Source organism: Falco rusticolus, chromosome 1, assembly GCF_015220075.1.
Source record: "Falco rusticolus isolate bFalRus1 chromosome 1, bFalRus1.pri, whole genome shotgun sequence".
NCBI classification, from domain to species: Eukaryota; Metazoa; Chordata; class Aves; order Falconiformes; family Falconidae; genus Falco; species Falco rusticolus.
Window position 1 is genome coordinate 75513700 of NC_051187.1, and position 24010 is coordinate 75537709.

The 24010-nt window shown below is 40.5% G+C and overlaps 2 protein-coding genes across 13 annotated transcripts in view; one reads left to right on the plus strand and one right to left on the minus strand.

The window, feature by feature from the left end:
• The window catches only part of EVC2 (EvC ciliary complex subunit 2), an 80397-nt gene extending 77343 nt beyond the window's left edge, over positions 1-3054 (minus strand). For all 4 annotated transcript variants that reach the window (XM_037384985.1, XM_037384976.1, XM_037384977.1 and 1 more), the window contains exon 1: positions 2782-3054. In XM_037384985.1, coding sequence (XP_037240882.1) covers positions 2782-3039 — 258 coding nt within the window. In that variant the 5' untranslated portion in view covers positions 3040-3054. The remainder of the gene's footprint in view (positions 1-2781) is intronic.
• The window catches only part of EVC (EvC ciliary complex subunit 1), an 80956-nt gene continuing 59990 nt past the window's right edge, over positions 3045-24010 (plus strand). The window contains exons 1-10 of one of the 9 annotated variants that reach the window (XM_037385012.1): positions 3045-3313; positions 7275-7385; positions 9977-10060; positions 10580-10812; positions 11784-11868; positions 13996-14097; positions 16364-16501; positions 18459-18617; positions 20161-20377; positions 22473-22621. In XM_037385012.1, coding sequence (XP_037240909.1) covers positions 3143-3313; positions 7275-7385; positions 9977-10060; positions 10580-10812; positions 11784-11868; positions 13996-14097; positions 16364-16501; positions 18459-18617; positions 20161-20377; positions 22473-22621 — 1449 coding nt within the window. In that variant the 5' untranslated portion in view covers positions 3045-3142. Of the gene's footprint in view, positions 3314-4038; positions 4143-7274; positions 7386-9976; positions 10061-10579; positions 10813-11783; positions 11869-13995; positions 14098-16363; positions 16502-18458; positions 18618-20160; positions 20378-22472; positions 22622-24010 lie in introns of those variants that run through there. The other 8 variants (XM_037384999.1, XM_037385022.1, XM_037385029.1 and 5 more) reach the window with 8 other exon arrangements.

The window sequence follows — 24010 nt, forward strand, 5'->3', positions numbered from 1 at the left end:
ACTGAACTCTTGCACTGAATTTATGCTTCACAATTAGAGAGAACCCTATTCCACAAAGCCTCATTTCCCAAAATTTACTACCAGAAGAGACACAACAGAGCTCCAGAGGTCCCCCACAGCTTGTTGAGCAGTATGAGGCTCAGCTGTCTCCCAGTATGGCTATGCACAATTGGGGCTCAAACTGTACTTACAGTTAGTATTATCAGGCTGAGCATCTGTGCAATAGTGAAGCAGAAGGGTTTGCTATTAGTTTGTTCTTATAATCTTTCTTTGCCATTTTCAAAGTCAGATTTGAGGACACAGGAAAATCCAATCACTAGGAGTCAGCAGGAATGTGTCCATACTGGATGATCAAGTCTACTGTCATTACGCTCAATTTTTCCTTCGGAGCATTACATGGAGCCTTTCAAAGGGACCACAGGCTAAAAACTGCAGCTTATGAGGCAATCTGACAGCCTCCTGCCTGTGCCCAGACCGCAGAGACTGATAGAGAAATCACAGCTCTAAAACATTAGCAAAAGAAACCAGTGTTTCAAAGGATTGTTAAAGCCCAGTGTTTTGATCAAGATCTAATGGTCATACAATCAAGTTTTCATTTAATAAAAATGCTTCCTTGCAGGAGGTAATACAGAGTTAGGAATGTTGGCTGATTAACAGCACTTCCAAGTCTGCTGAGTGACGTGACCGGCACTTGCTGTTTCTGTTTGCTCCCAAGCACTGCATGTGAGTAATGTTAAGTACTGACTTATGTCAACACCACTGTTACAGTACAGCAAGTTAGGGGCAATTTTCTTATTGCCTGCTCAGGGAAGCCATCACGTTGGTTATTGCTAGAGCTGTAAGTTTAGTTAACCTTGTGTGAAAATAGTTGTCACTTCAGATAGGGCACTTTCCTCAAAATAACAGAAAATGCAAACCGCCTCACAAATTTGGATGCACCAGGACCCCTGGGGTTTAAGCGGACACTGCTCTGGAAACAAATACATACAGGATTGGAGGCGGCTCTTGTGGAGGAGAAAGAAAGGACAGAGAAAACGAACACAAACAGGAACATGCAGCACACTGAGCAGCCCCTGAACACAGCTCTGCAAGACCACAGACACTGAGCTCTTCCCTGCTGGGTATTTCCAAACACTTAATTGTACAGCCCTCTCTGCACTCCAGAATTTTTGTACACAAACTGAGTTATGCCAAAGCTCTCTAAAGTCACTATTAATTTCTTCTTATTGGTTAAACAATCCATATGAATTTATAGCAGTGAAGCACCTCAGGAGCTCAGAAGGATAAGAACAGGAAACTCCAGTAGCAAACTTAAAAAAAATTATCTGATGCATATATATATATATGTATATATATATATATGTGTGTGTGTGTGTATATATATATATGTGTATGTATTTCCATACATGCATACGGATATGCAGCAATAGAAGTCACATGTTAAAAGGGAATTAACCTTTGCCAGATATTTTTAGAGCAGTCTAGAGCCCTATCCCCACTAAGGAAATGTGTACCAGTACACTAACTGGATGTAATGCCACCGTGTAAAACACTGGCAAAAATACAGAACATCAATATGATGGTCCATTACGTTAAATGTTGAAATAAATCTTGTTTATAAATATAAATCTCAAATATTACTCATGCATTATAACAGCATATGTAAGAACACAAATGTCAACAGCTCCTTGGTAAATCAGCCTGTAACAAAAGTAGACAGTGGTCTAAGTGTGCACAAAGGCATACAGAAAATGTGGCTTGCTAGCTAACAAGCTTTATTTCCTGCTTCCTAGGAAATCAGTGTATAAATGTCTCCTGATTTCCACAGACTCCAGGCATTCACTTGTCTGTGGTCTTACAACAGCTCATGCACAAAAATCTACGGTGTTTGTATGTCTGTGACAGCTATAAATGACACAACGCTGCTTGTTTTTTCTTCTGCCTTATCTCACATTCAGTTCTAAGTAGTCTGCACTGGGAATTATAGTCTGGATACTCAGCACAATCCTTCCACTCTACTGCAGTGTGTCCATAATACCAAAGGGCATCACCAGGGGCCCAGCAGCAGCAAGGAGCGCCAGTTCTAGGGGCCAGCACTCACATCGTGCTTCAAAAGTGGTTAATTTAATGCACTAATATTGCCGCCAGACATTTTCCCAAGTTTTACGTTAATTTATTTTTCTGGTGGAAAAATGAGGTGGGGTTTTGATTTTCATTTTCTTGCAATACTACTTCCTGCTGATGAGACTTTTTGTAATGGCACCACTGACCATCATTCGTGACTCCCTTCCTCTCCCCGCCATGCAGTCACAGGTATTTTCCACATGGGCAACAGAAAGCGATGCCAACACATTTTGAGACAGGTTGACAGCTGTGCACCTAGATGAGAAATAATGAAAAACAAGAGGCCGTACCCTAAACCGCTAGCTGCACTCCGAATAGAGAGCTGACACCTATGGGCAAGGGTGCCGTGACTAGACAAAAACCCACCCAATGCCTCTGCTCTGGAAGAACAGGGAAGCAGAGCCACTGTCGGCATGCGGCACCTTGCTGCGGTACCCACCACGCCGACCCCGGGCAGCTCTTCGCTGCCCCCAGCCCAAGCGCTGGGCGAGCGGCCGCCCCTGTGCCGGGGCCCCGCTCCTGCAGCCACTCCCGCCGTTGGGGCCGCCGCGCCCTCGGCCAGGGCCTCCCCGGTGCCCGCCACCCACCGCCCCGGGCCCGCTGCGCCGAGGGGCTGCCGTGCCGGCGGCGCAGCGCCCCGCGGCCTCGCCGCCTTACCCCAGCCGCCGTCTGGCCGCAGGGCGCCCCGGGCCTCTCCGCGGGGCTCGGCGGGGGGCGGCCCCCAGCCCGGGCGCACCGGCCGGCCGCTCCGAGGGCGTGGGCGGGCGCGGGGGGCCCGCCGGGGAGCAGCGCCAGCAGCAGGCCGGCTAGTAGCCCACGCATGGCGGCGGGCGGCCCCTCCGCGGGCGCGTAGGGCGCCGCGGACTTCCCAGGCGTTTCCCGCGAGCCAGGCCGGGCCTTAGCAGCAGCATCCATCCGCCATCGGTCTCCTCCCACCGCGGCGAGGGCGGGCGGCGGAGGGGCCCTGAGCAGCGGGACCTCCCCACTCCTCTCCTCTCGCCGGGCCGGGCTGGGCCCGATGGCGGCGGCCGGGGACTGCCTGCGGGCGGTGGGCCTGCAGTTCTGGGCTCGCTCGCTGCAGGCGCTGCCCGCCCTGCTGGCCCCCGCCGTCCTGCTGGGGCTGCTGCTAGGCGCCGCCGCCGCCGCCCTGCTCTGCCGCTGCGCGCTGGGGCCGCGCCGGCGGAGAGAGGTACGCGGGGCGGGCGGGGGGCTGGCAGCCGGCATTCCGCCGCGGTGAGGGCTCGGGCCTGCCGCGGGGTGAACGCCTTGGAGGAGCCAGGGCCGGTTCGTGGGGGCGGCGGGCCCGGGAGGTGCGGCCGGCTGGGCTCTGCCCGCTGCACGGCGCTGCCTGAGCGGGGCCGGGGCCGCGGGGTGAGCGGCGCGGCCGGCCGTGACTGACCGCGGGCAGGGCGCGGTGGTGGGTGAGGGGTCCCGAAAGGCCTGACACCCCTGCTGGAAAGGGGTTTACTCCACCCGTCGTTTAAAAACTTAGTGAAACAAACGAGCCGGCTCAGCAAAGAGGCCGGTGTAAGTACTCTGTGTTTGAGCATTGCCCGACCGGCCTGTGTCTAAGGCGAGTGTTGCCTTTGGTGGCCGTGGCTTCTTGTGCGGGGCTGTGCAGCCTTTTTTGAGGTCAGGCAAGATGAACCCGGCTGGCAGAAACTTCGTGAGGTAATTCCCATCCCACACCAGTAAGAACAATCCGATTTCCAAAGTATTTTATGACATTTCCAAAGCATGTTTTACAAACGGCACAAGCAAAGTGTTGGCACTGGCCCACAGCAGTAACTTTGCACTGGGGGTACACACCTGAGAAAGAAAGGGGGCAGAACACATCTGGCAGTTTGTTTGATGCAAAAGTAACAGGGTTTTCTAAAGCGTGCGAATTTGTTAATAACACGCATGCCTTGCTCTTTTAAGGACTGTGGTGGATGGTTCGTGTCTCTATTACATGAGGTGTTTGTTGGGACTTGAGGACTGCAGAGGTAGCATGTTGCTGCAAAACTGCTACTGAGCAGGTATTTTTCTGAGAATTGTTATCGACTTCTGCCTCTTTCTCCCATCGCATTTATTCTCAAGTCGTGCTGGATTGACTGGATGTAGCAATTGTCAGCGCTGGCACAGCTGGGAAATTTGGAGCCCTGCGGAGCATTCTGCTTGCCTGCAGTGGGGGTCTGGTTTGGCTTGGCTTTTAACCGCTCCTTTTTTTCAGCTCTTAAGAGCTCTGCTGCATCTGTGGATCTGCCAGCGTTGATTGTCATTAAACATGACAGAAGAGAAAAATCCTCTTGCTCCCAACTGCTTTTAAGTAGGAGGTTTGAAACTCTGTTTGAAGCCGTGCTTTAGCCTGGTAATGGTGGCACTTCAAATGCTGGATCAGTGCATCCTGTGCAAGTACAAGCCTCTCTGGTTCAATTGCTCATTTTCCCTGCCTTAATAGTCGGGATCTTTATTGTACTGCCACTACCAACTCAAATACAGCTATGTGCAATTTTATCCTTCATGTCATTTATGTCAATAGGGAATAGAAGCTGTCAGTTCTATCTGGCTCAGATCTTCATTTGTATTTAGGTGCTTAAATGCCATTAAAATCAATGCTGCTGCTGTAAAAGTTGTTCAGTTTGAAAGAAAAATAAACTGCCAGCTGGTGCATACAGAGCACGTTGCAGGGTGGGCAGGTTGTATGCTGTGGTTCTGATTTCCCAAATTCAACAGGGCTACCCTTAGGCTGTTTGTATCTGTTCCTTCTTCATACTGTCAGACCCACTGATGCTATGGAGCAAGCCTATTGTGTGTATAGCCAGGTACTGAACTGCATGTATTACAACCTTCTGTATCCAAAGTAAAAGCAGGGACAGTTTACCTAAATATGCCATGTTCCTTCCCAGGCAGCTGAGTTATCCTTGCAGTGGGAGCAAGGCAAGTACCTGGAGCCCAGAGCAGCCATAGGCATTGCAATAAGCCACCAGTGTTTGTCACTCAGCCCCAGTTAGTTACCATTCTATAGATCTCAGCCTGAATCTGTGGGTGTCCTGGTTTCAGCTGGGAGAGTTGGCTGGTGCAGTGCAGCATTTTGGATTTGTTGTGAGAACAGTGTTTGTAATACACATTTTTTTAGTTGTTGCTAAGTAATGATTATACTGAGTCAAGAACTTACAGTTTCTCGGGCTTTGGCAGAGAGAAGGCTGAATGGGCACAAGAAACTGGGAGGGGACACAGCCAGGACAGCTGACCCAAACTAGCCAAAGGGATATTCCATACCATGGGATGGCATGCTCAGTATATGAACTCAGGGGTGTTGGCCGGGGCTGGCTGATTGCTGCCTGGGGACTGGCTGGGCATCCGTCAGCGGGTGGTGAACAATTGTATTGTGCATCATTTGTTTTCTTTTTTCCCTTCACTTTGGATTTCATTCCTCTTCCCTTCTCCCTCCTCTTCATTATTATTATTATTATTATTGGGTTTTATTTTATTTCAATTATTAAATTGTTCCTACTTCAAGCCCTGAGTTTTACATTCCTTCCCAATTCTCCTCCCCACCCCTCTGGGGGTTTGGGGGGAGTGAGCAGGCAGCTGTGTGGTACTTAGTTGCTGGCCGGGGTTAAACCACAACAGTGGTATTTGATGCATGCAGTTAAGTGTTGTATTGATCTGATTATCTGTGCATAGGATGCGCTGGGACAGTTTTAACAATAAACCTTTACCATGGTAAGTTCAGACCATGTGTGCTGTAACACATTTCTGTTGACAGTATTCTCCTATTAGAGTACAGCATTGCCTGAAGGCTCTTGTGGCCCTTTGGGTTAAAGCTTGTCTCATGATGGTATTCTGGTAGATTAGCTTGATGAAGTATTGCAGTAATTACAGTTAGACTTAGTTTTATTCAGCTTCTTAATGCTCTAAAAGGAGTGCTCTGTAGCACTCCAGCTGCAAAAATAACAAAGGACAAAAGCAGATGATCTTAGAAATGTGAGCAGGAGAGAAATGAATGTGGCTACTTCCACAAGTCCCAGTCACTCAACCTAAAATTTGTGAAATTCTGGTTTGGGACAAATAAGTAACAAGATTGCTGAGGGAGACTTGTAATTGTTCTTTTGTCATAAGTAGATTTTTAGGAACCAGCATCTGCAATTCACCATGTCTTAGAGGCTGACCCAAGAATATAATCTGTATTATTGAGCATCTAAGTTCCAGAGAGGTGATGGAAGCAAGTCATAAGGAATGAAATGTATTCAAAAGCTGGACACTTCTTTATATTCTGCGAAAATGGACTACCTTATATATCAAGTGGCCAAATAATTCAAGGGTAGTCTTTCCATAAAACAATTACATGCATGGTGGCTGCAACCAAGTAATTAGATTACATGAAAAAGCAGTCAGTGGATTGGAAGCCTGAAAAATAGTTTTAAAAGTAGTCATGGTAGGGTGGCTGCCATCTTTTCCTTCACTAAAACAATTCCTTGTGGTGCTGTGTTTGGACGCATTGACCAACAGTAGTATTATTTTTTGGTCCATCTAGTGCACAGGGAAGAGCATATGTAGCGGGAGGTTTGGTTCCTGCACAGTCTTGTGTCCGTACCAGCAGTACTATGTTTTTTTTAGGGAAGTAAAAGTCAGTGATGTGGGCTGCTTTTGGGGAAGGAAGATGGTGAACATTTTCTGAGATTATTTCTACCTGGCAGGAACTCTACCACATGTAAACCTTAATTTAGTAAGTTTTTCTCCTAGGAGGGGAGCAAAAATACTCGGTGTTCTCTTCATTGCAGGCAATTATAGAAAAGTTTAGTTAACTTGCTTTAATCAAGAAGTTTGAACTGAGAGCATGAGCTCGACCCGTAGTCTGTAGTACGATGTTTTGAGAGCAAATGGATTAATTTGACATGTTTACAGCCTGTTTAAACTTTTCAGATTAAACTTCTACTTCTGGACTGACAAATCAAATTCATAAAGTTCATTAATTTTATTTATTCCTTCCGAATATGTAAAATTCTCATTTATTTTCAGATTGTATTTTTCCAAAATTTTCAACTAATACTGAAATAATTTTCAGGATGGAGACATGAATGTATCCAGGCTGCTGTGAGAGATGTTTCCAGTGATTTTGCATGATTTCAGTGTTATATTTTATCTATTTTCTCTTGGAATTTCAGAAGGATGATTCCCAGAGACTTTTGGAAAGCTTCAACTCTGATGACAGAGAGCACACGCTCGCAAAAATTAAAGCAGAACCCTATACATCAAAAGAGGAAATGGTGCTGGAGGTAAAACTGCTTTTGGTGGTGGATGTCCAGTTTGCTGCGTGTGGCAATGAGCACCTCAGGGCCTGGTCAAAACTGTCTTAATTTTGGGGGGTTTGGAATTGAGCCCTTAAAAATTATTCAGAAAAAAGCTTAAGAAGGAGAGTGGGAGTTTATGGCTGCTTATGAATGCAGCCATTTCAGGCACTCATTTCCCCCTGTGAATTCCATTTCATTTGGGAGACTCTTTTTGGATATTTTAATCAAGATCCTGTGTTCTTTTTGGACAAGGGGCTGCTTTGGTTTTGTATCTACATTGTCTTTAATTTCAAAAGGCTGATGGGAAAAGTTAACACTATTGACTTAAGAAAAAGTTGTTAAGTACTGGAACTGGTGCTGATAGCTGATAGTGGATTCTTTCCTGGAGAAGGAGATTTATTAGAGAAGTTTTGACAGTAACAAAGTTCCCCCTCATCGGGTCCAGTATGGAACAAATACTTTTTTCCTAGAGCCTCATTAGAGGCTCCAGCTCTCAGTTGGACTGAGTACATCAGTTGAGAGAGAAAGATTAAATGAGGTAAAATGAGTATGTTTGTGAACAGCAGCATCTTCAATAGCTTTCTCACATAGAAATTCTCCCATGAGGAGGTACCAGCTGAAGAATACGGTGCAGAGTTCAAATGACCACAAGTACTGAAACACCACTGTGCTGAGCTGGGATTCAAGGACAATTAGAGAAACAATTTGGAAAGAAAAGTAGGTGAAGGTATAAACTTAACCCACCCTCAATCAAAAATTCAGTTAACTTTTTTTTGTTGTTGTGATAATCTCAAAATACCTTGAGAACCAGTCCTACCGTGAAGGTGTTAGATCACTGCCTTTCATTCAGAGCTGATTTGGCTACTCTTGGTGAAGCTAAAGGTTGCGAGTTAAACTGTGTATTTTAAAAAATGTGCAGTTCAGCTAACTCATTCAGTCTATTATCCATAAATTAAATACATGCAGAAAAGTCAGTTAAAGCCAGCCGGTCTGGTGCTTAGCTTGTAATGAGAACTGCTCTCAAGACAAAGAGAAGATAGGCATTACTGTAAACATTCTACTGTTGGTTTAAATCCTGACAGGTAATTAATCTTCATTTCAGTTTTGCAATCAGGAATGGTGCCAAACCATGGTTGGTCATTTTGCTTGAGTTAAAGTACAGCAGAACAAGTGAGCATGGCTTAGATTCTCTTTTGGAGTATAAATCCTGTGAGAGAACTTACGCAATGATCTATCTAACTTTATGCATGTTACCAGTCCTTTTGAAATGGGATCACAGTCTTTCAAAAGTAGTCATTCACAACTTAATCCATTTCCCAAATGCATTAGCTCATTTATAACACATTAAGAAGGAACCATGTTATTTGATAGGACTTCTCCCACCTTCGGTCCAACTACCGAAGATTTTTTTCTATCCATCTGTTTCAATTCCCAGAAGCTTTTGCCATTGCTAGCTTCAAATTGACAGTTCATGAAGAAGCATATATGGAAAATGCTTTTACTTAGGTTAGAGCACTTCAGAAAAAACAGGTATTTTCATTCTGAGACCTTCCACACTGCAATAATACCATAATTACTGTGTTAATAATAACTGTGTATTACTGATGCCTGCTGAGAAGCAGGATGTGTTAGTTTCAGCACACTGCAATATGGCTTTATGGCTTTGGACTGGAACTGCGCTGCCTCCAGCCATTGCAGAGCAATAGTTCTGTCATCTTCTATCGCTGAATATGTACTGCAGCAGTGGGACTGCTCAGTATGAGCAAGTGGTTTACATGCTGACCCCATGCTTTTAACTTTGTCAGTATATCATAAAATGACTTCTGGAAATGGAGATGAAAAAGTGCAATGATAAAAGTCTAATAAATTATGTGGTTTGCTCTTCTCTTCCCATTTGTATTTTTAGACTCTGTTAGTGCTTCCATATTTCCTAGAAAAATCTGTATAAAGAAAATTGTGTTTTGACAAATCAGATTCTTTAATTTCATATGACAGAACCGAAAAAGTTAGAATAGGAAATCTGCTAAAGCTTGGATTTAAACATTCTGTCTGTATCTTACAGCCAACCTTTTATTAAGCCATACATAACCTCACCAAAAAAAGCTGATTATCCCATTGTTCCAGTGCATGAAGTAGTGGCTAGGAAAGAGGAGGAGCAGAAAGTCAGATTATGTGATATAGCAGATTTTATGAAAAGAATGCATTATCTATAAAAAGTTATCCAGAAGAACATTGGTATTTTCTCTAGATTATCTCAAGATAATTTTAGTTACGCATGTCAAATCTTTAGTTGCTAATGGTGGAGAGAGAGAAATGAAATGGAAATAACTTGTGAATACCAGCTATCGCCTGTTTTCCCTTGCAGGAATAAAAACATTTTGGAGCAGTGGTAATGACAGAGTTTCCTTTTCGGGGTTTCATACTCTGAATGAGTCTGCCAAAGCAGAAACAGTCAATAAATAGTTATCAATAGGAATTACTAAGTTGTGTAACCAAAAAGGCCATGTGATATTTAGAGTGAAAAACTGTCAGATCTACTGCTGTTCCCAAATAATTTTCTGTTGTTTTTCATACAGGAAAGTGAGTGTCCTCTGAACAGTAACATCACAGCATTTGCATTAAAGGCAAAAGTGATCTATCCCATCAATCAGAAATTTAGGGTAAGGCTTTAAATTCTACTTGTAAACATTAATGACAATCATTCTGTGTCAGCGTAAATTGCAGAGTCAAGTAATGGAAGAAAACTTCCTGCCAGTCTGTTTAATTGGGATGTTTCTTTGTTTATAGTCCATTGACTCAGGGCTTATTCTGTGAGATGTCAGCTGATTTCAGCTCCCCCTGAAACCTGCAGTGCTTTACATGGTGTGAGGTCAGTTTTCACAGTAGTCAAGAGGCTTTTTCTTTCCATTAACGTTAATGGAATTTGGGTCTGCCATAAGAAGAACCCCACAAGGATCTACCTTTCAGTAAGAAAACATGCACCAAGCAGATAGCCACAACAGAAGAATGCTTTTCTGGGCAATGCAGAAACTTGTGTGATGAATCTTAATTTATGTGGAAACACTTCGCTGTGTATATCATTTAAATTTTTGCCTGAAAGCAAACACTGCAAATTGATGCGATGTTTATCTCCTTACTGTGTTGTATTAATTGACCTTGTGAATTCTGTTTGACTGTAGCCTTTGGCAGATGGCTCATCCAATCCATCTTTGCATGAGAATCCAAAGCAGGCGGTTCTGCCTAATCAGGTCATGGAGACATCTACCTCAGGCAGCCTGGGATCCCTGAGCCAGGGAGACAAAGAGGACTGCAGCTCCTCTACAACGATACATTCCACAACAAGCGATGACAGATTTCAGGCTCGAGCCTTCCTCAAGGTGACCAGCTTCCCTGAAGTGCTAACATGTGAGAGGTAAGCAGTAAACCTGTCCTTGTGTTTGGTCGTTTCCTAGCGTGCCCCAGTGGTTTTCAAGACAGTCACTAAAGGTCTGGTGTAAACCAAAAGCTGGGCCTGAATGTATACATTCACATCAAGATGGGGTTATCTGCTTATAACCCTGAAAAAGTGGTGGGGGAGATTGAAGTTATGCATCATGCTGCATATTGAAAAGTCAGTTTGTTCTTTATGAAATTGTGGGAATCAGAACTTTGGCAAAAGCTGTCACGTAAAAGTATACCACTGTTAGGATAAGGACATCCCTTTGTTTTGGCTCGTATGCTCAATTGACACATGCTGCTCAACTGAGGATGGAGTCCCCTGCACTGTAGAATGTCAAGTCACACAGCAGGTGCCTTGAGAACAGCAAGTGGCAGTGGTCTGTTCTCTCTCTTTTAATGGGAACTGCTTATGTCTTACTGTGGGAAAACAGTTCTTAGACGTGCTGCTGATGAGCAGGTAGAGCTAATCAAAATGGACTGTCAGCTCTGATTTTCTTTCAGCTGCACCGCAGCAAGGTAGCCCTAGATGAATGCATATGTGTCTGTATTCTCGCTAGCAAGAGTAAAGTCATATTTGTGTCACTATGGGGACTGGGGAGAGTACTAGCAATGAAGAATACTTTGAAAATGTCCACCGCCATTATAGCTGTTTTAATTGAAAGCTTTGTGATCCCTTTGTTGTAGCCACTCATGGCTATATTTACCTTTTTGTAAAGGGAACTCCAAATCAAACTTTGTTAAAAGCACTGTTTTGGTTTGCTTACATTTATGTAGGAATATTTTACCTGAAGGACAAGGCAATGTGGAAGTAAAGTGACTTGACTGCTGGTTTGGGGCAATGTTTTTAGGATAATTTAGTGGTTAAATGAAACTGTTACATGGTGTTGCCCTTTCTTATAACCTTGATTTAGATGGATATTAACACTTTTTAAATCTTTGTTTTAGTTTTGATGTTAAGCTCTGCCTTTGCAGTCTTATTTTAAAAGATCTCATGCTTCTTGATACTGAACTCAGAAAAGAAAAACATGTGGTAGGTACTCTTGTCTCATTTATAGCTGTTTGTTTTGAACATCTTAGTTGAATATTAGTTTAGGAAATAAATGGGCTAGCTGGGAAGCAGTGTAGCAGAGTTGCATTTCTATAGTATTGTCTTAATTTTTTCTGTTGTTCTGCATATATGTGAGCTTCATAAAGGAATAAAATACACTTAATTGGGCTGTGAAATACAGAGGGTCAGACTGGACAGTATAAAGATTTGGTTTTAAACTTTACTCCAGAGAATAATGTACAGCACTTGAGGTTCATTAAAAGAGGGCGAAAAATTATCTAATAAGTAAGTTTATGTCTTAAGGACACTGCTTGTGCATTGCAACTCTAAGGACTCCAAACTCTTCGAATAAAACTGAAAATTCGGTTCAGCTGAATCAATACCATTGTGATAAGTACAGTAGTCATGATTTTGTAGGACTGCGGAACCATATATAGCTAGATTCATCAAGTCACAGCATCCAGAGCTGACGGGGGGAAAAAAAAATAAACTGTATACATTTAAAGCCACAGAATACTCCATTAGGAGAATTGTTTATGGTGACCTGTTATGATCAAGTACAGCATCATTACTGTTACTGAGTTTTAGCTCAGTTAATATAAATCTGGACATAAAGTATACAGCTTTCTCCTCCCCTTCTTTCACAACCTCTTTTAAAATAGATTGGTTATTTCTGATATTCACAGTGCATTTAATAAATTACATTTCAAGGGGTGGAATTTTCTGAACAGATTTCTCATGGGTTATTCCCGTTTAAGAAGATGAGAAAGGAAACCTGAGATCAGATTTCAGAATGAAGTTTAGCTTGGCTAGGGAAGGTTGAACTTCATCTCAAAGTTAATCATCAATTGGTAAATAAAGGTAAGGTAAAATGGTGATGTAATCACAGAAACACTGAGAAAACATTCATTTAACAGACTTTGTGGCCCACCAGAAATTATCACGACGGCAGATGACTTTGACCTTTAGCTGAAGCTTTGAGTAGATTAATATTTTTGCTAGCAGGGGAAAAGGGCAAAAAAGTTTCAGTCTAGAGAGTAGTTTCTTCCTTTTCCACTCTCCTTTCTCTGATTTCAGTCTACCTTAGGATCTAGGTCCTCTTCCTTCAGTGTTTTCCTGAATTTATTTTTTTTTTTTCAATAGTAAGTGGTGTTTTGGTGGTGTGAGTTTGAAACTTGCCAAACTCCTATCCAAAATGTTGGCAAGTGAGATTCAAAACATGACTGCTTTATGGTTTTCTCTTCTACCGAGCTCTAATTACAACATATTTTTCAGATGTTTATTGACTGAAATGTTGGCTTTGATAACTGTTTATAGTAAATAAAATTGTATTTATATTTTTATATGCTTAAAATGGGCAACTTCTGCATCATCTGTTTTCAAGTACATGAGTAATAGGTAGGTGGCTGTTAAATTTCACAGTGGAAAATGCTGCAGTAGTTACTAATGAAGTGAATTGTCTTTACACTGACACTCTGAGGCAAGAGGGGAAGAGGTTAAGCAAAGATTATCCCAGTATTCAAAAACATCTTTTTGAAGGCCATAGTATTAAAATCTTAAAAAAAATCACACCAAAAGCACAACTGGATAATAGGTGTATTTTTTGTAAGAGAAGGTAGCTAGAACTTGAGATGGTTACTATTGGGTCATATGTTTGGTACTTATTTGGCCAACTACAGTTGAAATTAAAAATATCAAACAAAAATATTTGATACTTATTTGGCCAGCCTCAGTTGAAATCATAGTAATGAATATGTTACTATCTTTCAGTTTAGGGGTTCATTAAACTTTAGAAAAATGGGCTTTGTATTCTTAAGTGATCTGCATTTTCTCTGCTAAAGGACAGTTTCAGATGTGTTGGTCTGGTTATGATATGTGAGATTATGTCCTTGTCTATGTTAGAACTGTGTTGTACCATTTTCCAGTATCTTACTGAAGCCAAAGCCAAAGAATTTTTCACAATGGAAGTACTATAGAGTTGCTGATGATGTGTCTGTTATTTTGCTTATGGTTCACTATAGTCTCACTGACTGATTAAAAGTTATCACAAAGATGTCCTTACAGTGTTGAGCAGGCACTTACCCTAGGTTTTGTCTCCTTCCTTTCAAGCAGATGTTTGTTCAGGTTCTCAAAATATACCTCACAGACTTTTATCATAAAAAGAAGATTACTGATGATTTGTTCAAGAAGATCCTCTTAAATCAGACAAATGTAAGTGTTTTTGTGCGTTAATATTTAAGACCACAGAAGAATTAATTAATTAATCCCACCCGTTGGTACAAGCTGCCACAGACTTGCTCCTTCTAAGCAGCAATGTGATTTGTAACCTATTTCAGAAGAAATGTAAAGAAACTCCCTTGTTAGTTGGTTCTCTCTATTACCTTCTCTGCATTTCCTCATTGTTATTGTATGAGGTGATCAGAACAGTGATGTGTGTAATATGTTGAGGATAAAAGTATTTTGTAGTTTAATCCATTCAAGCAAACAGAACATTGTGAACCTTATTCACTCAGATTTAATAATTTCTAATTATCAGGTCTTTGTCTGGTCCCGTGTATCATTACTGATAATAAAATAGCAGGAAATAAAGTACTAGGAGGAAACTCAAGGCTTTCATCAAGGGAAAATATACTTGTTTTCCTTTGTTGTCCTTTTCTCTTCCATATAGTTGTGTCAAAATCCATATGCCACTTCTGAACTGGAAGACATACATTGATGGTCAAAATGCATTTCGTGTGGAGTCATAGTACTATTTTTAAGATTATTACAAGGAAAAAAGATTTACAAAACTAAACAAAATAGGAGAGCTGCTGGTTTCACTTTGCATTTTCGAGGTTAGAGTCATAGAAAAGTGTGGGTTGAGAGGCACATCTGGAGATCATCTCATCCAAACTTCTGTAGGAAGCAGGGCCTTAAGTAAGGTTATCCAGTGCCCTTCCAATCCAAGTCTTGAGTATTTGCCCTAAAGGAGACACCACTGTTTCTCTGAGCAGCCTAATCCAATATATAATCTTCTCACATACAGATGGAATTTCACATTTAGGCATTAGTCTATCAGCTTGTCAGCTCTAGTTGGTTGAGATTTATTTTGTTTGTGCAGTATCACAATCTGTGAATATCAGGAATCTCTGTAGTTGTACCTTATAATTTATATCAGAATGTGTTTTGCCTTAAAACCAATCTTCTGCCTTAAATCTTCAGTTTTAATGTTAAAGTTGATTGTATTTACTAAAGGAAAAATTATTTTTGGTGTGTGAATCCCTTTTTCTGATGGACTTCTGATAATTACTTCAATTTATAAACACAGAGGTAATACAGATGCATGTTTCCTGGTATAGCCTAACTCTTAAAGAGGTTTGACAGCATCATTGTCTTTGTGCACCTAACTGAGCTGCTTCAAGGTGAAGATTAAATATTGTTTGTTAGATGAAGTAATTGCTAGAGTAGTCCAGTTGTCTGAGTGTCAATATGGGATTCCTGTGTCCTGTATTATGGAGAGAAAAGTCTTGGACATGTGGCAATCTTAGAGTTTCCATATCATGTAAAGGGACAAGGCTGGTTATTAATACAGTGTAAAAGAGATGTTGGTAATAAGCAAAAGCGTTAGCACTAGAAACTATTTACTGTCATACTGCATTGCCAAGATGGAAGATTATATGATTTATTGCAGCAGCATTTTCCTCTTTTAATTCTGCATTGTAAGAAAAATGCATAGGATTTTGATGAAATTGTTTGTGAAGCTTGTCAAAATGTGGTTACATTTCTTTAAGGCTTATGAGTATCAAGTTAATGCATTGACACCTAAAATTGGGTGGTATTAAAAGTAAATGCTTGTTGTGTAAGGCATGTTTCAACAACTAAAGAATCCTCCATTTCAGTACCAACCTCCTAAGTAATGACAGAAGACTAATATTTGTTGCTGTCATTAGCTTTCAGAAAAAATAATCATGGCTTCAAAGGACTGAAAAACTGTAAAAAACCCCATATAATCATGTAGCCTGTAATTTGTCCCTTATGAGCATTACAGGTGTTCATCCGTGTGTGCTAGCACTCTGCAGGAAACACTGATTGTCATATCTGGATACATACTTCTGCTTTTAAACACAACATGTGCACTCATAGCTGCCTGTTAGGATGGGGCACGTGCATTAAAATAAAAATACATTTGTGGATAGATTCAAAGGATTGTTAGTATGAAAGTTTAGGAAGCAGTGTTTACTAAAACTTGAATTCAGTAAAGATTGTATTCACATACTAGTGGAAATGTATGTATTTGTACTAACTGTGGTTCAGAGCTACCGTACACCTTGAGTTTTCTTTGCTTGCTGCAGAAGGTACATTACTCAGAGATAGAACTTCCTAAACGCTCTTGTTCAGCTTTCTTAACTGTGAGCCAAAAATAACATACCAGTTCACTCCTGAATTTAGAAGTTATGCCTGTTTTTCTGCGTAACAAATCATTTGCTTTTTCCTCCAGGATTTTGAAGAATTACAGAAGCAGCTTCACTCTAGACTCCAGAATACTGAGGTGTCAGGAGCCCATAATTCAGAGTACCAGACTGTAGAAGACTTAGAAAGGAAAGAAAGGGAATATTCTGAGCACGTAATAGATAATGTAACTTTCAATTTTTTTCTAAAATCTTATTGTAATGTTATTCTTTTGGTGTGGAATGCTTTTTTATTTTTTTTAACTGTTGTGTTGACTAGTCCACAGTTAGTAGTCTAGATGTGTACAACTCCTGAAAATATTTTTACACTGCTCCAGCAAAGTATTTCTAACGTCCTTTGGGACCCAATGTTTTTTATACAAACACTGTTTTATCACAGTGCATTTAGAACTGAGAAATGTCTCTGGCTTGTCAGATGGTAAGATTTATTTCAAGCCTGTGTATAGCCTGACTTTTAGGATTTTGTCCTAGCACCTGTTTTCTTCAGTCCTCCATAACTGAGTAAGAGGTAATAAGAGGCTATAAAACTTTAACTGAAATAAGTACCAAGAAAATAATTACAGTACAACCTTTTAGTATGCTTTGCACATTTACTTAAGCAAAACATTTTTCTTTAGCACCTTTCTACATTAGAATTAGAATACATTTACATGATGTAAATTGATGTAAAATTATGCAACATTGATGTAAAAATACAGTTTGTTAGCAGGCATTTGATTCTGAAATTAAGATTTTTTTTTCTCTTCAGTAGTGTCACTGTGTCCGAATAGATTGCAGGCTAGAAAAGTGGAGGTTAAGAGTATTCTGTATATTATTTTGCAGCAAACTGAGTAGTCTGAAAGATATTCTCCTTCCCAGTCCTGTTTTTTGAGGTATGAGCAAATTCACTGCTGATGAAAATGAGAGACTGACTAGTCAGACTGATAGCAATGTGAGCTGCCTGCACTGATTGACACTTCAGCCCTGAACTAAACAGCCCGTCATCTCAGACTTGGGCCTTTTCCATAGAGGATTTAATAGAGAAGTTTTTTAGTATCTTGTGGTTAAGTGCTTCACTGGGAATTTTCTCAGCTTTCTCTTGATTCTCTGTGCCTTTCACTTTATAGTGGAAGTCCTGGTAATGATGGTACATCTGTGTCAAGTTTTTTTTGCGATTTAACTTTGCTCTGTGAAAAATTGATTGTTTAGAGTTCTCTGGCGTTAGTCACATAAAAAAATTGCTGGCAGCCTCGCTGAGCAACATGAGGCAGTTATTCAACAGAAGCAGTCATCCTTCAGTGGGTCTGTCAGTCTTATGCCAGCAGATGCTTTTCATCCATATTGAAAATGATTTCCCTGTGCACAGATTCATATAGATCAGGACCTTGAACTAATCCACTCTTCCCTCTGTAATATAAAGGGGTTTTTTGCTTTACAGATGCCATAGTCACATTTTTTTCCAAAACTCAGACATAGTATAAATCTTGGCAGTGGGTAAATTTTCTTATCTTTATGTGTACTAGTAATCCCATTGAAGACCACAGAATATTCACAGTTGTGCACAATCATAAGTGTTTGCGTGATTGGAGCCTAAAACTAGAGATTACCCATATGATAATGTGTTGGAATAGGCTCATGGACTGTGCTGATACTGCATAAAGTACTTCATGCCAGCACAGTTACAAAGTGCTTATGTAGCATGTGTCTTTGAAAGGCTTTAATGGTGAAAAACAGTGACAATTTTCACTTCTCCTAAAATGCCTGCTCCCACAGCTAAACAAACTTCTCAGAAAAAAGGATTGCAGTTTGGTATCTTTTTTAGTTTTCCCTTTACTGCTAACAACGTAATAGGCTTTTATAGATGCAATACATAGAGAGCTAACAACAAATTCTTAGCAGGTTATACAGAATGACTACATTTTAAAAAGGTCAGGATTGATCTACTGGTTATGTGCCACCAGCACGTGTATCATCATGTAGTAAACAGGCACTGTAGCTATGAAAAATTTTCACTGTAACTGATACCAAAAGCTGTCTGTAGTCTTGGTGACTTGTATCTTGGTAGACTCGTACGCCTCTTGCTGTAATGAAATATTAGATGATTAATGAGGGAACATGAATTGGTTTTTGATTCATATTCCACAGATGGAAACTTTCTGGAAGCAGACTGACAAAGCCCAGCAGGCTTTTTTGGACCAAACAAAATGCTCAAGTGCCAAAGCAACAAAGATAATGATGGATCTGACTGAGAAGATGATTGCAGTAGAAAGCTTATTAAGTGAATCTCAAGATTTGCAGGCAATGGTAAAGTACAAAAAGAAATCAAAGTTGAGAGAGATTTAGTCAATCTGAACATAAAGAATGATGCAAGTGCACAGAGTCTGTCAGTCCTGCCTCGGGAATGATGTAGGCAGCTTACTCTGGTTGTCTCTTTCAGCTTTGTTTCAAAGAGCTCAGCTTCGATTGTGGTTTATGAAGACTCACGGGAGGGTGAACTCTCTGCACTTGAGTTCTAATTCTCAAAATACCGTTCAGGCAGTCATGTTAGGAAAAAGCGGTATTAATGCAGACAGTGAGCCAGGAGCAAGAGGACTGGATCTAATGATGAAGAAAAATTGTTACCTTGGGCATTAGGTTATTTCTTTCTCTTTCAGAGTGTTTATTCCACTTTGAGAAATCCTAATTTAAATTTTAGGCTGATACTGTGTGTACAGTGACTTTAACTGGAATTGAAGACCCTTAACGTCTCTTAGTGATACAGTCTTAAGAGGGAAAAATGCATTTGTGAATGCATCAGCACTGTGCTTTATGTTGTCTTAAATCTAACAGGTCCTATATTTGCTTTGCACAGGACATACTAAAATAATTACTTGAAATTTATAAGTTAACAGTACAATCAGAATCTGGCCCACTGAATTTATTATTAGTTTGGAGAATAAATGATAGCTAGCTTTATTTGGCTTACTAAAGCACATACAGTATTTATTAGCTTGTTAGTTTTGCATTGGAGCAGCAAGTAAACTGAGCTGGCGAGGTGTGAAAATAGTCTTTGCGGCTGATCACACTTGACCCATACTGGGCTACTGTACAGTAAGTTCCTTCAGATGGTCAGGCTTCAAATGAGGTGTTTGAATATAGATACAGAACATATTTCTACCTGAAGTCACTACCATGACGCTTACATCTCATTGCAAAGGTCATTGTATGTGTGTGTCTGTTAACTACAGTAGTTGTCACACTCTTTCCAACCTTGCAGCATTATCTAAAGTAGTTGCATATTCACCCAGGAAATCTTGCTCTATACTGGAGTCCTGGGCTTCTTCTCTAACAGTGAAATGAAAGATGCTAGGCCATAGGCAATTGTACTAGTTTTTAGTATATTTACTGAATTCCAGCTGACAACACGCTCGAAGGAGTCACAGCAGTATCAGAATAAGATACGTGTCAAAATGAAGGTCCATGCTGGTGTGCCATATAGCATCTTGAAAAGAGGTCCGCAACTTCCACGTTGCCCTTCTGTCTGTCTTTCCCCCTTGAGTATTTAAGTTTGTTCTGCAAGCTTGTTGTTGTCTTTTCCTGCCTTAATGTCATCTTGTCAGCTACAAATAATGGAAAACACTGGTAGTTTCAGATTAGGTCTTGCAGTTGAACATGCAACAAATCTACTGCTATCCTACACTGGTCAAGATTTTCAGAAGTATTTAAGTACATAAAGATTGTTATTCACATGGTCTTGAGAAGCCTTAGTTTTCTGTGTAGTTTGTAAATTAATAATACAATGAGAGGACAACCACAACCGAAGACCGGTTCTTGGTTTCTGAACGGGACTTTTTCATGTTTGTTTTAGGACATTCAGGAAAGGTTATTCAGCTGGGAGCTTATGGTGAAAATGGTTGATTCACTGAAGTCCTATATACCAGAAGAGTGCAAGTGTAGATTAAATATTGTATCAAATATTCTAGACCATTTAACTGTAAAGAATAATCTCTCTGTCCGACAAAAAGAAGAACTTTTAACAGATCTGCACAAGGCCTTCTGGGAACAGCTGGCGCATTTCAGTAATGGTGAGTACTTAGACCAGAGCTCATGACTTAACAAATATGGGTATGAGTTCTCATTATTGTATTAAATAGTAAAGAAATTATGGCTTTGGCCCCATACCCTCTGTTTTAAAAAGGTGTTGATGAGCTGGCCAGGAACACTTATTATTGTGAAGGGTGGATGCTCAGAATGGGAACCTTGGCTTTAAGCCTTTTAGGTCTTGTTCCAGGCATTACTATGAAGTTACTGTACAGTTCACATAATCTATACCTTATTTCATTAATCTGAAAATTGAAGAAGAGTCACATTTGTTCCAAGTGTTTGTGAGATTTCTCCATTTACTGTTAATGTACTTGACATTGTTCGTGGTACTGGCTAGTGTTAGGAACAGAAAGAGCTGTATATGTGCAGAATACCATCTCATGATCTCCTGCTAGCATGTGGAGCCAGAAGATAACACAAAAGACTTGTGCTGTCACTCTTGTGAAAAGATATCTTTAAAGCTTATGATCTTCAGGTGAACTTCTCTTGTATTATGTCAGACTAAAATATTTCAAAAAACGAAGTCTCTTCCTCTTCCACCCTTCGCCTTTCCTATCTGTAAAGTACACAATTGTAACAGAGTCTAAGCTACTGACCAACTGATTTAAGGTTCTCCCTGTGTTACTGTGCATGTTACCTACTGCCCAAGATGTTGAGAAACATAGCCCAACTTCTCTAATAGGTGCTGTATCAAGGGCTCAGTGCTTCCCATGAGCGCTTATGGAAAATTAAGAGTACATGGTTAGCCAAAAAGAAAGCAGTGAGAAGTATTTAACACATTTTCCAGAACCTTTTCTGCTGTTTGTGGGCGTATTTAAAGACAATTGTCCTAGTAAAATGGCATTCGCGTTAGAGCTCAGTGGATGGGATAGTCAGAATGAATGTAGTCTTGTTGCAGTATATTCTTGCTGCAGTGCTGCTCATTCACTTTTTGGCATTCACTGATACCATTTTCTGATATGAATTGTATATTGTGGTACAGATTTTCATGGATGTTTGCTTCTAAAACTGGCGCACCTAGTTCATAGTCTTTGCATAGGTTCAGCCACTAACATTCCTTAAGCATACATCTGTGGGTGTTTTTTTCCCACTTTTTGTCAATTTTCTCTTGTTCCAGAGCAAAAATACCTCAGTCAAGGCCTTGATTTTATGCCAAGTAGGTGTTTATAGTTATATATAGCTATATATTATAGTACAGCCTGTGCAAAAGGGCATTATCAACCTCCTGGGTTTAGATAGAAGTGAAATGTGTTAAAAAATAAAACAAAATCTGGAGTGCAGCATTTTCACATGAGAGTCTATGTTGACCTTGCTTATGAGCTCCTAAATACATTAAGTTAAACTGTACCTGTAATTCACAAGCAGAGCACAGGGCCAGCAAGACTGCTCCTAGGAAACAAACAAGGAAGTAGTGGAGAGTCAAGTAGCATTTAAAAATAACAGTTGCTACATTTGTTCAGATGACATTTTTATTACAGGTTTTCCTGTACTTTCAGTGCACTTTCAAGTGTTTTGTCACTGCACCATCAGCCTGTGGATAAGCACAGTAAATTAGCATGGAGAATAAGTAACATGCTCAGTGCTACAGTACTGTATTCCTTTATTTCTCCAAAAAGTAATTTCTTATAGTTAAGGCAGCTTGGTGTGGTGGCACAACAGCAGCCACAAATGACTATTTCTTTGTGTTCCCCTTTAGCTGTCTGTGTCAGTAGTGAAGTACTGGTCTGGGACAGGGCGAGTGGGGGAAATGAATTAAGTTCTTAGGTGGAGAGGCAATGAGACATGAAGCAGAGGCAGGACATCAAAAGCACCAATTCCATTCTGAAGCACCAGTGAAAGGGAGGGTGCAGGATGGTAATGATCCAAAACCCTGATGGATTTAAGTGCCATGTAACAACCCAAAAGTTCACATCTAAAAAGTCCGAAGTAAGAGTCAAATATGAAATCCTGCATGGTAATTACGTGCCTGTTTCACTCACTAACAGATTTCTGTGCGCTTATGTTGTGTGACAGTAGCAGATGCTACTTTCTCCCTGTGGAGTTGTGGTATCTAATCATCAGTGGTTTATGTTCCAGAATGTATGCAGCAAAGTAAAGACATGATCTTGAAACAACTGGAGTGCCGTGCAAAGAAGAGAGAAGAGCTCAAAAACAGACACAAAGCTGAACAGGGGAGTCTCCTCAGTAAAACTTTTCATAATGAAGATGTTCATGATTTTCTTAAGGTGAGCATGTAAAAGCTTAATTTCACTGTTCCATTAGTTTTTAAGGCCAAATATATTGCAGATTTCTCTGAGTTCCATAAAGTTGGCATTTTTGAGACCTCCTGAGAATCATGTACAGTAGCACAGGTAGGAAGGGGTGAAATCCCCTGTTGCCTAAGCTTTCTTAGAGACATTTTCTTCAGTGTTGGTGTTGTCACATTGGAACAAAATGCTAAAGGGTGTTAATGCTAGATTGCATGTTTTTTGGAAAACCTCTTTTACTTAGATACTATATGTTCAATATAGGAAATCTGTGGAGGGAAGTATCTGGCCTGCATTACAGAAGAAAGCAGACTGCACTAATCTAATTGCTTTTCTATGGGTGAGGTTACTGAGGCTCAAAAGACTATCAAATTTCACATAAGCAGAGGAAAAACTCATTATGATTGCTGGCTGAATACCTTAGAGAAGGCTAGCAATAGATAATTTAATATGGTATACAGTGGCCAGTGTAATGGGTTTTTGGCCAGATTTTCTGTACAGCTTTATTGTTGTTCAGAATGTATATACGACATCAGAGTTCTTAGCTGTAAATGCTGAGAGCTGGAAAACTCCTATAACTGCTGAGAACTACAGACCCCAGTTACTAAGAAATAATAAAAAAAATCAGTCCTCAATTTTCATGAAAAGAAATAGTTTAAGGTTAAAGTGTTACATCCAGCAGTGTTAAACTTTTGATGAAATTTAGTAACTTAGATAAATTACTGTATGAGAAGACCCAAATTCCTGTGGCAAACTGTCAAAATTTATTGATCTCAACACTGCAATTTTGTACTGCAGGGCCAAGTTCTGTAATTATATTGTATGAATTAGATAATGCAGGTACTGTTCTTGTATGCAACATCTGTCTGGCAACACCTAACTTGAAAACAAAAGGTTTCAGGCACTTTAAAACAGCAGAGCACATTTAACCTCTGTCTTTTCATAACTTGAGACTATATAATTCTATCACACGTTTTTGTAGCCACTGAGGACTTGTGAATGTATTTTCCTTACACACATAATTCAGAATTCTTGGACACCTCCCAAATTCATTAAACAAAGCTTAGAACTTCTGTAATAAGACCTCTCCCTGACAAAGTTAGTCACACAGCTTTGTGCAAGAGGTGCTCTATTCTGTACACCTTAGAAAGCTAACAAATATGTTTAGTTAAACTGTAGACTAATGATCTACTTATGACAAGCTGAGCAGGAATAGACAACTTGCACTTCAATACCGAATCTTAGTATTGTGAAACGCCTGTGTGCAAATAATAAGACAAGTCAGAAATTTAAGCTTTGCTGGTGCCAGAGTGGAGAAAGCCTTTTGTCCCAGAATGGATGGGGTCTTGAATCCAGAGACTGATTGAA